Raw genomic sequence first — 17,995 nt, 5'->3', positions numbered from 1 at the left:
CTCATGTGGGTGCTTCCAGAAAAGAGCAAAAGGAGACTGAGCTGTGATGGTAAGAGCTCCCTCCACCCTGGAGATAAATAACGCAAACTCAGAGAAGCTGCTTAGGTTGTCCCTGAACAGGAGAGCTCAATTCCAGTGCTGTCCTTCCCCTTTCCCCTCTCTTTAAAATTTAAAAAGAAATCAAATCAATTAAGAATATGTTGCATCTCATTTAAATAAGAGCCGAATATTTTGAGCTACCTAATTGTGCAAGCAATGTAGCCAATTCCCTGTGCCACATGGCTTGTTGATTTAGATGCATTCACCCAGAAGACCCTCGGTATCTAACACTTGACCTATCAAAGCTGATGGAGGTCTGCCAGTGACTTCAAGCAGGCCAGGATTTCACTCCAGAAACCGTGGATCTCATCATTCACAGTGACAATACTGACTAGAAATGCTAAAGTAAATTTTGTACAGCATGCTGTCACTGCTAGCAATGATTACAAACAGCCATTAACACAGCATCAGCAAGACTGACTTCCAAACAGATGTGCAGTCAACTTCTTAGAACATTCTATTGTGAAATGAGGACCACAGGTGAAAAGTGACTTACAAAAAAATAAACACTTAAAAAAAAATTTAAATGCACATTTTCATTTGCTCACTGAATTTTCCGTTTTAGTTTTACATTGGTGAAGTGATTGAACTGCAGTTTGATATTTTGAGAACTTAATTTCTTCTGTAAAATTTTAAGATGCTGACCCTGTGCTAAAGAGGTTCTGATGTCACCCCTGGTATGACTGTAAAACTGAAACAAAATTAATAAGCAAGCAGCTTCTTTACATCTTCAGACAAAATAACCTCCAAATGAAAGGAATCTGCTAAACCAGCCAAAATCTTGGGAGGGGCCCTTTTCCTCCAGGGAGGTCTCCTTGTCAGTTTATTGCCAGGGTTGCACATCCCACAGGTGAGTGAGATGAATAGACAGTCCACCAGAACCCCTAGGTTCCTGCTCTGAGCAGCTATGGCTTAGATACATTACAATCAACTCTACATAAAAACCTCACAACATTGCCAGGGTAGCAAACACCTAACTTCCTTCCTTTTTTAATAAATCAATTCACTAATTTTGTCTCATGGTTCAGTAAGCATTTATAGATACGTTTAATTTTAAGGGCAGTCCCCACAGAAACTGAAAGAACTGTCAGGAGTGAAACCACTTACATGGATAAGGGTTTGCAGGATCAGTATGTTAAGTTTCAATATTATATTTTAGCCATAGGGGTTCACAACACTTTAATCAAAAGCATAAGCACCATTTTAAAATAGTATGTGCAATTTCACTCATGCTACATTTTAATCTAAAGTTGCAATAGGATATAACTGTAGATTGCTTTACAAAGTCCATTTAAAAAAAAAGAAAATGAGTAATTTAAAGCGTGGTCACTGAAATTTGTAAGCATGTGTAAATTCTCTAATCCAGTTTACACTTTACAGCTTTACCATACTTGGGAGTCCCTCACTGACCTTGGGCAATGAGCAGTGATAGATCTACCACTTACATATGTAGTGAACTAAGTAGTTCCTACTGTAAACCAACCCACTGGGTATTAATAGTTAAGTGCAATTAGAAACACTGTAAGATTTATAAAAGAAGCAATACACAGCTGTAATCTATGCTTATATTGATTTATATTTTGTTTCACCAGATTTACAACAAAAAGGACAGGTCCCAAATAACTAAGACCACTTCAAGCAAACCTCTTTGCAGGGAAGACCTCCGTAACACAAACTGTCATGCTCAAAAACATATTAAAATGTTTTCCAATATTATTTTAAATCAGTACAGTTTGTTTTCAGCCATCCTCAGCAACAAAAGTGCATCACACACAGAGCAGCAGTGCCAAGTGGCCTCTCCAAGATGAACATTTGGACACTATCAGTTTCATAAACAGAAAGTAATAAGCAATTGATTCAGATTTACATGCAATTGGTTGGTGTTTAATAGTTTGCCTGGTTCACATGTTTGAGCACTCATCAGGAAAGCCCTTTTAGCAAAGCTGAGTCCTGAGCAGGGCACAAACCAACAGTCTGGAGGAGAACACAGTGGAGCTTCCTGACTCGGCCATGGGAATTCCTTGAAAGTAGGGGACATGGCCAAATCTTTCTCCAACATGGTGACTACAAGCCACATAGAATCACAGAATCACAGAATATCTGGGGTTGGAAGGGACCTCTGGAGATCATCCAGTCCAACCCACCTGCTAAAGCAGGCTCACCAGAGCAGATCACACAGGAAGGTGTCCAGGTGGGTTTGAATGTCTCCAGAGAAGGAGACTCCACAGCTTCTCTGGGCAGCCTGCTCCAGTCACTGTTGCACCTTACCTGAGGACAAAGGACTCTGAGGAACAGCAGTTGGCCCTAACAGAAGCAGAGCTGGTCTGAGCTGCTGCATCCAAATCCCCCCTTCCTCCTCCTTTCCTCCACTTGCTGATCACAAAGCCATCGAAAGGGAGGACCAAAAAACCAAAAATCCTGACCCCTCTGTTGCCCTGTGCAAACACAGTAAGCAGTTCCTCCAACCCACTTCCCACATCTCTACCTCGAATTTATGGGGAGGGGGGAGTCTCTCTCTCTTGTGCCTCCCAAATCCCCTTTCCTACCTGCCAACACTAACCGAATTGCCATCGGGCAGGTCCTCGTTGCAGGAGTGCTGCTCCAGCTCCGCCCGGGCAGGCACCCACGGGTGCTGCAGGCTCATTCTCTGCTGCGGGAAGGGAGAAGGTGCTCAGACAAGGGCCAGAGGCCACCCAAGGCCTTCCCTGCCGGTGCTGAGGATCATCTGAAGGCTTTCAGATGCCTCCTCCCTCTTTTGCACTCCTCTCCCAGTTGTCCTTCTCCCATTAGCACCAGCTGCAGAGGATAAGCGAGGCACCCTTGAAAATGGAAGGCAGAGAAGTGCTAATGGATGGAGATTTGCACCCATTAGTCTCCTGTTAAAAGCTATTAGAGGGAGAGGCAGAAAAGAAGTCATCGGGAAATGATGAGATGGGTGCTCCCTTCTTAAATCCTTCTTTTTCTCATTCAAATCTAGTGCCATTAGCTTTTACTCTGTGGATGTGCTTGAGACAGAGCCCCTCCAGCTTGCTATGACACAGCACGACCCATATATATCTGTCCTGTATGCTGTAAGGAAGAAATGTGTTTTCCAAATAGATTTAAAATTACACTAGATTGGTCTCCATAACACATCCGTCAGGCAGCAAACAGAATATATCAGGCCACAGTAGCTAGAACTTGCATTCATACCCTATGTCTCAGCAACGAAATTGCAGGTCACTGCCACTTCAATAAGGGTGAAAGCCTTTGTATGTAAAAGGCAGTATTACAAGACTGGGTATACATTCTGTTAACAGGTGTAAGCATTTCAGCCTTGTAGCTTCTAAGGCTAGGGGGGTCAGGATACAATTCTTTAAAATGATAATGTATTTTAAAAGCACTTAAATAAGACATTCCTTTTACATCTCAGTCCCTATGCATAATAACACAAGCCACCTAAAATAATGTTTATTGATATATGATTTTAAGAAGCAGCAAGAGAGAGAAATAGCTCCAGAATCAGTGCTTTTATACCAATTTACAGCCTAAAATACACGAATTATGAAGTAGGAAAGTACAGCTTCCTGACGGAATCAGTGACAATTCCTGGAGCTGTTCCTGAAGAGAACAAATTGCTTCAGCCCACCACCTTAAGTACTTTCCAGAGCAAATTACAGGTTTTTTTAAAAAAGGCATATTTACTCCAAACTTCCCTTCAAATACTTGGCATGAAAGACCATAGCAAGGTTTTATAGCCATCACATGCTGTTGGGTCAAAGATGCATTAAAGAAAACAGATCTTAAATACTTATAGGTATGATGGATCACAATGGAGTGTACTATTGAGTAAATAATGTGTGCTCTAAACATTTTCTAAACACAGGTTTACACAAGAGACCCAGTGGTTTCAAAGTAGCCATTACAGACTTTCATAGCAATTTTCATGTTTCCATGACAATTGCTTTACTTTTTTTATTGCTAACAAAGCTTAGCACAATGTTCCTACCAAGCCTGGTGAAAGTGTTAACTAAATACCTCTGTGTCATTAACAACCATTACTAATGAGCTCTCAAGACAGCTTCATATGCAAGTTAGATATTGTGATCTTCAGCCCTCAAGATAACCCAGCACGCCCATTAAATATCATAATCCGTAATCTTCTTTACAATGACTGTAGAGAGGTTTTTTTTTAAGCAAATTTGCTCAGAATTGAGTACAGCAAGATTGCTTATTGTTGCTACCAGATTTGACCCTATAATTCATTTCCATGTTTGTTTATTTTTTCTTTTTCCGATAAGTTTGGTTTTCTGTTCTTAATTAGCTGAGTTGGCCCTATTTTCAGGAGATTTTAGTTACCAGACACTTCAGCAGCAGGAGCAGATACTTGCTGAATACCATGGAAGATTTAACTGTCAGTGATATGTGCCAGAACTTCGGAGATCTGTATGAAACAAAGGCCAGATCAAGAAATAGTTTTAAAAAATTAAAGGCTTCCAATGGATGTCAAAAACTGCCAGAGAAACAAAAGTGAAGTTTCCCTGCATTTTGCTGAAGGACATTCTATCTGGTGTGAAAAAAATGACTGATATTTTTTAAACAATGCTATCTTTTAGATGTATATAATATTTCAAAAATATCTTGAAAGCTTCATGTATTAATAAGCAGTTCCTACATCCAATTTTTATTAATATGTTTTTAAAAGAGGAGCAGGTAATTAACAGTATGAGTCAGATCATCAAGCAAGAATAAATCATCATGGCTCCAATGGTTTCAACTTATACTGCTTGTGAAAAAGGCTCTCTATACCTTTCTGGAATCACAGAGTGAATTCATCATCCCCAAATAATTAAGGATTTAATTTAATTATCTGTTAATCTCTTCATTTTATGACTGTATTTTGAAGGATGGCAAGAACTATGGAGAGCTATTGCAAGGGATGTTAATGATAAGTACAGTGTAAATCATAATTTTGATATATCCATAAATACTGAGCAAGTTAATGCCAAGAGTTAAGTGGAGGAAGGGAGTGTGTGCCATATCATAGACATATAATCTCCTGCATAAATATATTATGGCTTATTATAAATGCACACTCTGCACAATAAAAGGTCTACCCTTTTTGTTTTAAACCCAGCCATAAAGCCCTCTTTGAGATTTTGACATAGTCCTATTCAGAATAGTTTGAAGTAGGAAAGAAGAAACAGTAGCATTTAAAACTGACATTTGCTTCTACAGAAATTTAATTTTCAGCTATATTACCCTGAAGTATCAGGTACCACGATGATGGAATAAGGACAAATGCTTTAGGGAGAAGAGCAGAAAATGCATCAATTAAAGGATGCTTAATAGCCTGCAGTTTAATTGCTTTAACAAACAGGAGGTAAAGGACAAAGTGTTCAGCTGCACAACAAAATGCACAGCTATATGCAATAAAATATTTGTATCCAAGAAGGTCATTTTGCCTCTTAAAACTAAACCGCTCCCTGAGCCCATTTAAGTACCATGCTTCTACTACGGTAATTATCTCATGTCACTTAATATGATAAAATATGTACTTATGCCTAATGGATATATTTTAATTTCTAAGGAAACTGCCTGTTTTCACAAATGAAACTTGTACAAAGATTAAAATATAATTTTCACTGAGGCAATAACATTTTTCAACAAGCAAAACCATAAATAGAGACATTACTTATATTTCAAGACAGACTTAAAAATGCAGAGATTTTCTACTACTCAATGTCCTGACTATAAATTGCTGTGTATTACAGAAATCGACCATTCTCATCACTGATGTAATCTCAAATCAAAGCTGCTTTTAAATACTCAAACCAATATTATCAGGAAGCAAGTGAACAAATTTTCGGATGAGGGAAAATACACATTAATTAACTAATAATGCAAGATAATTTATGTGATATAATTAACTGATATCAGAGCCCCACCTTCTGAAAGCAATCAAAGAAATTTATTTAATGATTTTAAAATACTTTTTAAATGACTACTATTTGCACCATATTTTAACAGTGGGAAAAACTGACTCCAAACTTTTCAAGACAACCCATAAAAAAGTTTATGAGTTATCAGAGAGATACCCGTTTCACTTGTTGCACAAAATTAACTTCACATTTGGTAAAGAATCATCTGTTCAATTCCTCTGTGGTCTTATTTCCAATATATAAGACATGCAATTGTTTATAAAGTAAATATGCCCTTCTATTGTTATTTAATTCATTTGACCATCATGCTAGATTCTAATGCTACATTGGCTTTAAGCACATTCTGTATAGTTCAGCTCCACAATATATCTCAGCTCTAAAATACAGCCTGAGGTGAAAAGAGGGTTTTTTTGGTAATGCTTTTTTTATATTCATCCACCCTTAAATGGCATTTTTAAAGGCCACTGAGGAAATCAGTTTAGCTTGCTTTCCTCAAGGGTTTTTACTGTATAAACGTTGTTGGTTTTTCAAATTCTCTAAAACTTTTCTCAAAAGTTAAATTAATCGGAATGCTTAATGTCTCTAGAAATTTGCAAAGAGGCAACTAACCTGCAAAACAATAAATACACCATCAACCCCTGCATTGAAAAGTCTGATCAAATAAAATGCATGCAGCAGGACAGCTTGTTCACAAACATCAAAATTATCTGCTTGTAATTTGTTTTTTACCACTGCAATCTTTCTAATAGATTAACGCATATTTTTCACTCACCCTCCATACTTTTTTAAATCTCTTCACTCTGGACAATTTGGATTTGTTCATCTCTGATGTCTGCAGGTCAAATATGTATCCTATATGGCTGTAAATATATTCTACAACCAGTCGGGTGCCTGAAACAGTAGAGTCATAGATATTCTTGAAAACAGAGGCACTCCCTGGCTTTTAATGCTGCTTCCAATAACCACACAGTTCACAGCTCAGCATAAAGTAACCAATAGCTGAACATGACATTAAAAAAAAATCCCTCCTTTGAGATCATAGAGGGAGAAGTCTTGATCCATCCAATACTTGATTTAGGTCAGTGGAAAAAAAAAGATGCTATTATGTCAGCCATCCAACTTTAAGAAGACTTGTGAGCTGACAGTCACGGCACTTTAAAGCACTGTCATGATGAGTCTTTACAAAGGGATTGTTTTAATCCTATATCCCAAAAAATGAAAGCTCCTTAGGATCTATGGAAATCACATGATAATACAAAAATGTTTGCAATGTCCTGGAATGGAATGATGTTGAAAAATACATAATGTAGTGGTTTCTACCTTATTTTTGTGGTTTCCTAAGGATGTAAGGTTTATGCAATGGTGTGAATCTGCATACCTGTCATTTCTCCCAAATTATTTTCAAAATTATTTTAAAAATTGTATAAACCAGAAGTATCAAAGATGCTAATTTTTAAGTTTTCTGAAAATCAGTTAGTGACTCCTGACATTGTACTGATTCTTATTCTAAGGGAAAGGTGGCTGTGAGACAATCTATCCAGGAGGGAGTCCCCATGCAAAGTTCCAACCATGAAAAGATTTTGATCGGAGTTCTTATTATTCACCTCCCAGGTTGCTGTAAGGGAGAAGAGCCATTTGGTTTTATTGTTCATACATCTGGGCTTCTTACATTCCCTTTTATAATTTCAGGAAATTGAAAAGAAAGCAGAAAGTGTGTGAAATATCTCTCTCTAGTAAAATATAAAAACCCCACTGCATTTCAAGTCCATTTTTGAAATGAGAAAATAAGTTTATTTGACAAACACTATGATTTGTCACGGGCAGCGACAACTTCAAAGCTGATCTCCTGCAGTACTGTGGTGCACAATGAGCCATCTCTACAGATGTGACTACACAGAGGACACCCTTTTTAAGTGTCAGCTCTATTTGAAAGCCTGGTAGTGTAACATTCCAGGGGCTGGAAGGCAGTCATTCACTGGAGACACATAAAAAGGTTTTGCTTTGAATATCTGGCATAGAGAGATGGTCTCTCCACAAACATAAAGGGGTGACCACCACTTTCTCATGTGAAGGATACTACTTTTTCTGCCACACTGTGCTATCCTAGAGCTTTAGCATGGTGTCACGGCATTACAGAAACCTTCTCTTCCTATCCTAAAATACCATACAGTGTGCACCTGATTGGATGACATAGCATGCAAGGCCACATTTGATATTACTGGTCAATACAGATGCAGCCTTTATGGAACTTGCCTTCTCTTTGAGTGCAAGGAAATGTATAGACAGAACTGCTACAGTTCTGAAACTGCCAGGTTCTACTTGTGCAATGTGTCATTACTCACACAGTATAGCAAAACCCTTATGGGAATGTGCATTGACCGGTAATTCAGGACTTGACCTATGCTTTCTAATGGTCATGAAATGTTTCATTACATGCAAAGCTCCATTTTAAACATGGATACCAAGTTTAGTTGACACTGAGAGCAGTTATGCACCATTTTAAGAAACGACAACTGGTCCTATGGATCTATTTGCTAATTTTGTTCTCACGTTTGATGTAGAAGGCCTAATGTTGTTCCACTGGCAGCATTCCAATTTATGTTAATGGCAGCAGAATCTGACCTTTCTTTAATAAAGAATAAAAGTGACTCATATTGTTTTCAACTAAAAGGACTATCTATATCTCATCACATTTTCTGTAAGCATTTTATCCCACCTTAGTAATCAGCTTCTCAATAATCTAACAACGGTATTCCAAATTTTAATTTTTCAGACTTAATTTTAGTAACACTGACAATAGGCTCTTAATCTGTCTTCCGTTGAAAAGACAGATATTTCAAATTCCTTAGTGCTTATTGTTAGGAAGATTAGTTTACAATTAGTTAGATGCAAGAGAATTTCTAGAAACTCTTCCTGATGTTATGTGGTATTAGCACTGAGGCACCAAGCACTTGCTGTTAAGCTAAAAGCAGACAAGTGATTTTATGGAAGCAAATGCACAAACTGTAGGTGTAGTTAAGGTGCTGTTGCATGACTTCTGCACATCGCTGTGCCACTGACAAAAAAAGACAGACAGCTTTATGCTAACACATCTCTCAGTAGAAGCTGGGTCAGTATCTTAGTGCTCTTCTCTTCCCTACACTTGTTTATGCTCCACTAGGCACCTACAGCTTAAGATGCATTTTCCTAGACTCCAGGGATACCCAAGATGAAATGGAGTCATTCCCTGAACAAGTTTCCCTAAGCATTAGAAGAATCTGCTGTATAGTTCTTTGTTCTCAAAAGATGGACAACAGCTTTTGGCTTTACGTACTATAAGAAGTGAAATTGTCCAGGACATTCCTTTTGCTTGGCATGATCAGGACTTAAAAATACCATTGCACATCCAGGCCAAGGTCAAGCCAAACATAACTCTACCTTGTGGCTTTCTTCTTTGTGGTTTGAACGTTATGGTTAGGAGCCAAAAAAAATGTTTATTCTGAATTAAACCCACTTCAGAATCATCCAAAATGTTTTCACCAATTTATGGGCTTTTGAGATTCTGCTGAAAAGCGGTGTCCAGCACCTATTTTACCATGCTTTCAGGATAAAATCCTAATTCATAAATAAACTGGCATAGTTCATTCACTACCATCATTACACTGACAGGTGCACTGGAAAATAGCTTCTTCCTAGATTTAAGAAGTCTGAAGCCCACAAATGTCAATGCATCAGCATTGGTGTAACGACACCAAGGTGAGGGAGTTGGAGGAGGTCAGGGCAGAACCCACCTATTAATGACTGAGTCACTCTCTCCTGTCCCCCAACTCCTTTCCATGAACTCTGACCTCAAAACACACCTCCTTACAGCAAGTATAAGGTGTCAGCCTAATTCCTGTCCTCTTTTCATTGGACCATAGAACTTCCAGTACATGACCAGCATTTTCTAAGAAGCAGTTAGATGAAGAAAGGCAGACAAACACAGATAAGAAAAAGTCTTATTGACAATTTGTAAAAAAAGCAACGGAATACTTCAGACATTAAAACTATCAAATTCTCCTCAAGTCCTTACAGATCATTCTTCAATATTAATTTTCTCCATTTGGCTGCCTTGGTAACACATTAACATGCTATTTGTGCCATACAGCAATAACTACTGCTGTGGGGTTTGCTGCTTTGCTTCCAGGAAGGTGAGATGCTCAGCTTTACCCAGTAATTTAGTTAAACATAATGGAATAAAATAATCCCAGAATATTTACTGCAAGCTCGAAGTCTCACCTCGGCCACATTTACTGAGAACAATAGTGTTATATGTGTATTCCTGTAAGTATAATCATGTTCTTATAGCAGATCTCAAATTAACAGAGGAGGAAGACTTGTTTGTACTAATTCATCATGGTTTTATAAACCACCAGTGTGGAAGGCAGTGAAACAGAAATCTGCAATGCAAAGAGTTATTGGGAAAGCCTTTACTTTTCAGTAAAGACTGAGAAATATTACTAAGAAATGACAGAGTACTGCTGACACCTCATTTGGATAGTGGGTACAATTTTGGTCACTCATATTCAAGAGAAAGCAAAACTGGAACAGATGCAAATAATGGCTGGCAAATGATCAGGCGATTGGAAAACCTGTCACATGAGAGAAACTATTGGAGACTAATTAGAGTGAGGCTAAGGGGGAATATGACTGCCATCTATAAATACACTGGGGAAGGAAGCAGAAATGGGGAAGAAGAGCTATTTAAACCCAAGGTCACAGCAACACGGGACAGATGTATATAAACAAGAAAGGACAAAAGTAAGCTAAAAATTATATTGTTTGTGACCATCTAACTCTAGAGTACCTTCCTAATAAGAATAGAAAGGAAAAAATGTTACATGATTCTAAGATTGTGGTTGAGTAGGTTATGAGTGGGATGGGATGATAGAGTGCCTGTAGTATGAGGCGGGCAAGTGACCCTGAAAAGCTGCTAACAATTTCCTACTCTTCTGAGTAGCTGGCAAAAATGAAGTTTATGCAGCTGCTTCATAACAGCTCTTCTAATGCAGCAAGTCATAAAACAATGGTGAAAAAAAATTACTGAAATACATATTTCTACTTCTGATGAAGGATCCAGAGAAGTCTTATTTCAAGCTTGTGACCTCCTACACTTTACCCTCACCTGACAGAGACCTATCTTGGCCACAGTGGTGACATGACAGAGTAAAGTACACATGCATGCTGGACCTGATCTTCAGCTACACTGTGAGCCCCAGCTATGACCCTCTTCTCCTGGTGAGCACACACTGCCCCATTAAGTGGTTTTAGGACTGCTCTTAATTTCATCACCTACCTATGCAAGGCCAAGGGTCCATATGCCACCAGAGCATTACCTGCTCATCAGGTTATGATCTGATCACACCCTTGCACTGGGGATCAGTCACAGAAATCAAGTTCAACTTCAGAGTTGCCCAATTTCAGCAACATACCAAAGGACAGCATAGCTGAAGCCTTACCTTCCTCCAAAATTAGATATCTCCTTGTAAGCAACTTTGATGCACATCGTGCACTCATACTGCAAACCACATCTGAGTTTGAACCTTTGCTTTTAAAGCTAACTCAGCTCACATTTCAGCTGCTTGGCTCCCAAGCTGAAGGCACAGGACCCTGTTGGTTCACAAATGTGACAACACTCAAAGCTTGTACATTATCAAGTCCAAATGTGTCATCCCTAGCCTAGGGTTTATCATCACATGAACACTTTTATTTTAACAGCCTCCATCAGACTTAAAATCTTTTATAGGATTCGTGACTGCACAGGAAGGAACAGCTACTTAACTGTTTGAACATACCCCATCATTACTAATAGGAGGAATAAGGGGGACAATATGATTTCTCTAGCAGCTAACAGAAGCAATATCTGCACAAGACCAAGGTAACACCTGAAGTAAGAGATGCAGAATGCTGGCAAAGTAAATAAAACATTAAAAACACAAAGAAAAGCTGCAGAGAAGAAAGGATGGCAATCTGTCGTCCTGTTTGCTCATGAAGTTCTCATGAGTGAGAGGAGCAGAATCACATACTAGCTCCAGTCAGAGCTCGCAAAATGACTTTGGAAATGGGTATGGTACCAAGAGCCACAGCCCAAACCAAAGAGCAGGGAAACTGAGAATCTGAACCCATGGAGAAAAACAGACCAAAAAAAAAGTATGATTGCATCAAGAGGAGCACCTGCCAGAAGTAAAAGGAGAGGGATGGAAACACCCAACTCTCCATCATATTTTATGAAGTTTCTATAACGGCTGAGGCTTGGACATGCATTAATATAGTCGAGCACTGTGACAAGAACGGGCGCATACACACAAAGCTACAGTGACAAATAGATACTGTGCCCAGCTCTACCTACCGAGAGATATGGCTCATGGTCAGAATCCAGCAGAGAAAATTTTTCACACCTGGACCTTTCTCCTATCTCTCCAGCCTGAGCTGCTCAGTGTTGTCCCCCAAAATGAGAGCAGCTTTTGGTCAAAACCTAGAAAACTGAAGTGCTTCATTATTCCCTTGCCACCCAGACTCATTGTGCTGAGTTTTCTGCTGTCAGTATTGACTCTGCTGCATGCTTAGAAGCAGGGCTTTGCATGGCAACCTTTGCTCTTTCACAGCAGTGAGATATGTCACCCCCAAACCTCTTCCACACAGTATTATCCTGCTAACTGTTACTGTCAGGAGACTAATGAACGACATGCCCATTGCCTACCACATATTGCCCTGTTAGATGGTGCCCATGTGAGCTACAAAGATGGCTCAGTATTAACTCCTGTTCTCTTCAATAACATTAACAGACAAAACCAGGAGATACTTTTGATGGCATTACTCATGTGAAGCACACCACAGTGTGCGGTCCCCTTGGTTGCACCAATGCAACTGCTTGTGGAGTCACACTGCGAGATGGATCAGAAAATTCATCATCTTTTACGAAGTTATTTTTTACCAGGTTATTTTCAAAGCAAGTCGGTTCACTTCTCAGCACATTGATCTGGTTCAGAGCACAGCTGTGCAAGCAGTTCTGTTGGCAAGCAGAGGACAAGAAGCTCCCTTTGCTGGCATTACCTTCCATCCCCTCATGCTGGGAACCGCAGTGAACTTCTGAACGTGCCCCTTGCTCGTTGGAAACACTGACCCTCACAGGGTGAGAATCAGTCATTTGCAAGCAAAAAGCACTGGGAAGAAGCCACAGTGCAACAGTCTGAAAGTACTGAAAATCGTTAGCGTGAGCAGATAATGTATATTTAACGGTCTCTACTATTTGCATATATATTAACTCAGATGAATACTTCAGCTACATCCACGCATTGTGCTAGAGAAATATGGTAGGAAAAAAAAAAGTATTTCCTCATATATGAGTGTGCACACTTGCAGGCATGGAGCCTTCGAAAAAAGTAGCAAGATTGGTTAGTTATTCAAAGCCACACTCAGTGGCTGATATCCAGTCTGCAGGAGGTGTGGGATACAAGTCTTGAAGGCAGCATGTGCTCTGGGTGGAACAAAATACTCTGAGACAGCCTGCTATCACCATTGTCTGTCATAAAATGCTCCATTTGTTATAGATGTTAAACTTTTTGCAAGCAGTGTCTTCATCAAACTCACCTACACAGATTGTAGGGTTTCAGTATGAGGCACTTAATAGGGTCTCCTTTTCTGTATTGCATATGTTCTGAGTCTCAGCACATATAAAAGCTATTGAACTAAGTTAGAGAAGAAAAAGCAACAACATTCTCACATCTGCATCAGTGTGTTTAGACCATGGTACCCAAGATACTCAATGCCTTCACTAAATTCAATCCCAAGAGGCAAAAGCTTCTTACAGAAACTCATGTATAAGGTAAATATGGTCTGTAATTAACTAGGGTTTTGGTTTTGTTTTCTAAATAAACCGGCTGAAAATTACACACGTGTCAGTTTTACAGCATCAGCTGTTCCACTGGCTTCATTGGGAAGTCCCAGCTCATTCAACAGCAGCACCAGCACTATATGACATGTTATTGCATTGAGGAATGCAGTGTCGTGAACTTCTGGACTGCAGAAAGGACTGGGAGTAGCACCAGAGACTGCGGACCATGGGGTTTACTGTCCACTTTGAGAGACAGCTGGGTGAGCCACTCCTCTTGCTTGGAAGCAAGAGGGCAAAGAAAGCAAGCAGGAGAAAGGTGGATAGACAGAAGAACAGGCAGAAGCACAAAAGCCTCAATTACCCTGGAAGTATATTAAGATGCTAAATTCCTTACAGATTGTCAAATATGGTAGAAAAGAGATCTGGGGTCCGTGGGAAGATGCACTTGTCTGAGTCACCAGATCTCTCTGAGCATCTCAGCTTTCCAGGTACCCTGCAACTGGGGCTGCCCAGCTGAGCAGCAGCTTTCAGGACGAGCAGCTCCAGGGCTGCCCTCCACTGAATTTCTGTAGTTCAACTGAGCTCAGAAACCAGAACATTGCATACCTGTTCTAAATGCAACAAAATACAATGAATTACATTCAATCTTTTTGTAAGAGAGTCCTGATTCTCTGAAATAAAATCTTACAAAGTAGGAGTAGAGATTTAGGCCATTCCTGTCAGATATTTGTCCAACCCTAGTTTAGAAAATTCTACTGATGGAGACCTGACAACATTTGTACACAATCTATCCCAGCCTCTACATCTAGAAAGACGATTTTTCAAGCTTGTTATTCTATGCCATGCCTACACAAGACCTAGGGATATATTTTTCCTCTTTGTAATTACTTTACAGATAAATAAAAACTGTCACTCTGTGCCCTTGTGAGGGAAGGCATTAAACAACACCTGGTTTTACACTTCACAAATTAATTTTCCATCCATGGTGTAATATTCATTCTCAGACCTGATAATATGTTATTTTATAAAGGCAGCTTCAGTTTCTCTCCCTTATTAGATACAGATAAAGATTTCTACATAGTATTTAATGGTGTGCTGCTCTTCAGGGGAGTGTGTTTTGTCTTTCTACATTATGTTGCTCTCTGACATTGATTGGTGATACAATACTGTGCCTTGCAGTTTTCTGCTTTTGTTTATATATCCTGTGTAGACCTAGGTTGTTAGCAACAGTAATGGGCTTCCAGCCCTGGTATTGTTTCCATTATTGTTGTTTAGCCACCTAAAGTCAATTTGTCCCCCATCATGGGAGACAAAGATTTATAAATTGAAAGAAAGTACGCAACAAGCTAGTTTCTACTCCCTGTATTTTAGATTACCAAGTATAAAAACCATAGAAATAAAAAGTTTGTATGGAAATATAAAGAAATATTAGGATAAGCACAGACATAGTGACTTCAGAAGACACCAGACTTGGAGAAGGCAGGTAATTCTCTGTATAGCTAGTGGTTGTGCAACCATCCCCTCAGGGTGTTTCCACCTCTTCTAAAGGAGAAACTCTACAAGGGAAATAGAAGCCCAATAACTGCCTCTGTTCAGACAGATTTTTCATCTGAAGTCTTCACCAAGGTGACCAATTAATGTTAATCCAGAGGGCATTTTGTGTGATCAACCATTAGCAATGCAATCAACCCATTTCATGGTCATCTACTGCTAACACATTTTGACCATTATGAAGACGGATCATTCTGAGCTGCTAGTTATAAGTAAAAAGCTCCTTATTCCCCTCCCATAATCATCTAGACTCTGTTAGATATAATTACTGTCCAGGCAATAAGGGAGACTAAAGAAAGGGGCAGCCTGAAATATGTCCCCAAGTGCCTTAACTGTTTTGGGTCTTAATTCTTTAAAAATCCTTATCATTCTGAAAATATTAACTTTGCCACCAAAGGTGGGACTCATTTGGTGAAACAAAGACATCTGCCCTGTAGAGGTCTCCAGCTGAGCTCATCATCCTGGATTCCTTTTGCAGTCAATGAAGCACAAGTCAGTGGAGTCACAGTCACCTAAATGTCAGAAGAGTTATGACCTCAAAGTGCTGGCATTGCTCTTTTGATTACAAAAGCAGCTTGGGGTGACTAGATCAGATGGAAATGTCTCAGCTTGATTAAAACTAATTCTGCCCTGTGAGTCTCCTGAGCAACATTTCACCTCTGATAAAATGCATTGCGTTTCAACCCCTGCACATGTTTTACACTTAAGAGAACAGGATTTGTGTGTACATCTGGATGCATGTGTGCACGTGACGTCAGGAGGAATGACAAATGTGCACAGATACCACAGATACTGATATCCCACAGGGAAGTGCATTTCTTTGCTCTATTTACTAAAAAAGTAGAAATGCTGGCAGGTTCCTTCTGCTGCTAGATTTCCTAGCAGCTGCCCAACAACCATGTTAGTGGTTGGTTAGGGCACTTATAGCAGTCTCTAAATGTTTAATATTTTATTTCTCCCTTGAAGCATCTGGTGTAAGTCACTTCTGGAAACAGAACACTGGACCAGATGGAGCATTAGTCTGTAACATTCTGATCTGGTAATTCCTATGTTATTTTTTACAACAATTTATATGGGCATTGGCCACAGAGCCCAGTCTAAGTCAATTTTATTATAGGAAAAGAACATCTTTTCCCACCTCTTCCCTTCTTATTGAGAAGCATTTTATTTTTTTAATGGAGATTTTCACAGCACAGTACTTGGAGGGAAGAAAGGGGCATTGCAGCTTTCAGAAATCAAGATCTGGGCTCCGAATCCTACTTCAGACACACAATGAAATAGGGAACATTTTTCACAGTTGTTATCTGCAGATTCGGCAGATGTCTTCTAAACTTTTTACGAGCTTAAACACTGCATTATATGTACCAGTAAATGCAGAGTTTAGTAGTATTACAGTCAGCATCATACAGATGCCTGAAGGTTCTCCTAGTAACCCCAGTTGCGTTGGCTGGTACTTAGTGGGATATAGAAAAAAGACTACCATACATAGACTGTATGACAACATTCACTAAGGCAACATTTTTGGAAATTAACAATAATTCTGGGCATATCAAAGTCCAAAAGGTCCAGCACAAGCAATCATAAAGGGAACTGATTTTCACTACATTTCTGAATATTAGACTTCTTTCTGTGTTGCACTTAAGAACAAAGGTATTCCAGACATCACAGAAACGCCACTCTGCAATACCAAAGTCTGCTATACACCAAAGAAACAGTCAAAAGGTTGTACTGTGCCCCCACGTAAGAATAGTTCCATTGATCAGGGTCATCACTGACAATTTTATAACCACATAATTTTCCCTAATTAAACCTCCAGCTTCACCTAAGTGCAACTCCCTTACAGTTGTTTTTGCTTATACAACCCTATGATGCCAAGCTGTGAAAAATTGTATGGGTCATGTAATCTTGTCATTGTTCTGGTCTTACATTAACATATTAATTCCAACCAACACAGAACAAAAATATGATCAAAAACGTCATGACTGAAGTATTGTAGTTAGACTGAGTCCTTGCAGGCATTTTAGAGATTAGCAGTGTAAAAAAATTATTAGTTCCTCTAAATAGCTGGATCGGGCTAAAGAAACTGATCATATAAAACTGAATCATTAGCCTTTGGCAAACTTCCTCAGTTTCTGTTAGAACAGTCTGGTACAAGTTGAGAAATGGACTGTTTTCTCTTTTTTTTTTTTTTTTTTTTTAATATCACAGGAAAGTAGATAATTTTCTCCTTTCAATTGTTATAAACTGGATAAGACCTAAAAAAATCCACTAGAAATAGATTTTTTTTCCTGTTGAGTTCATGAAGGATTCTTTGTTGCCATATTGCCTTTTAAAATATATACTACAGTTGCACTCAGAGGTTGATAGGAAAACTCATATGTCATTTTTTGGCCAGTTTTTGTTCCCTTGGGTTACAGTGATGAATTGTCAAAGTGGAGACATTGCCAATGAATGTCACAGCACTGCACCAGCAATGACATATTCGTCACTGATTAAATGGAGTTTGCTGCATGAACTTGCTCTGAGGTAGGTTTGTACCAATAAAGCATCATGTTGAGTAGAAAGGACACGA

General features: G+C 39.1%; 1 protein-coding gene across 5 annotated transcripts in view; it reads right to left on the bottom strand.

The window, feature by feature from the left end:
- Window positions 1-17,995, bottom strand: part of DPP6 (dipeptidyl peptidase like 6) — a 558,611-nt gene that overhangs the window by 314,263 nt on the left and 226,353 nt on the right. Inside the window, exon 1 of one of the 5 annotated variants that reach the window (XM_065050445.1) lies at window positions 6,793-6,938. The exons of the other annotated variants lie outside the window; for them this stretch is intronic. Within the exon in view, the coding sequence (XP_064906517.1) occupies window positions 6,793-6,843 (51 nt within the window). The 5' untranslated portion in view covers window positions 6,844-6,938. Of the gene's footprint in view, window positions 1-6,792; window positions 6,939-17,995 lie in introns of those variants that run through there. 5 annotated transcript variants of the gene reach the window in all.

Source organism: Columba livia, chromosome 2, assembly GCF_036013475.1.
Source record: "Columba livia isolate bColLiv1 breed racing homer chromosome 2, bColLiv1.pat.W.v2, whole genome shotgun sequence".
NCBI classification, from domain to species: Eukaryota; Metazoa; Chordata; class Aves; order Columbiformes; family Columbidae; genus Columba; species Columba livia.
Note: the sequence above shows the minus strand (reverse complement) of the source record. Positions and strands in the feature narration are given on the sequence as shown.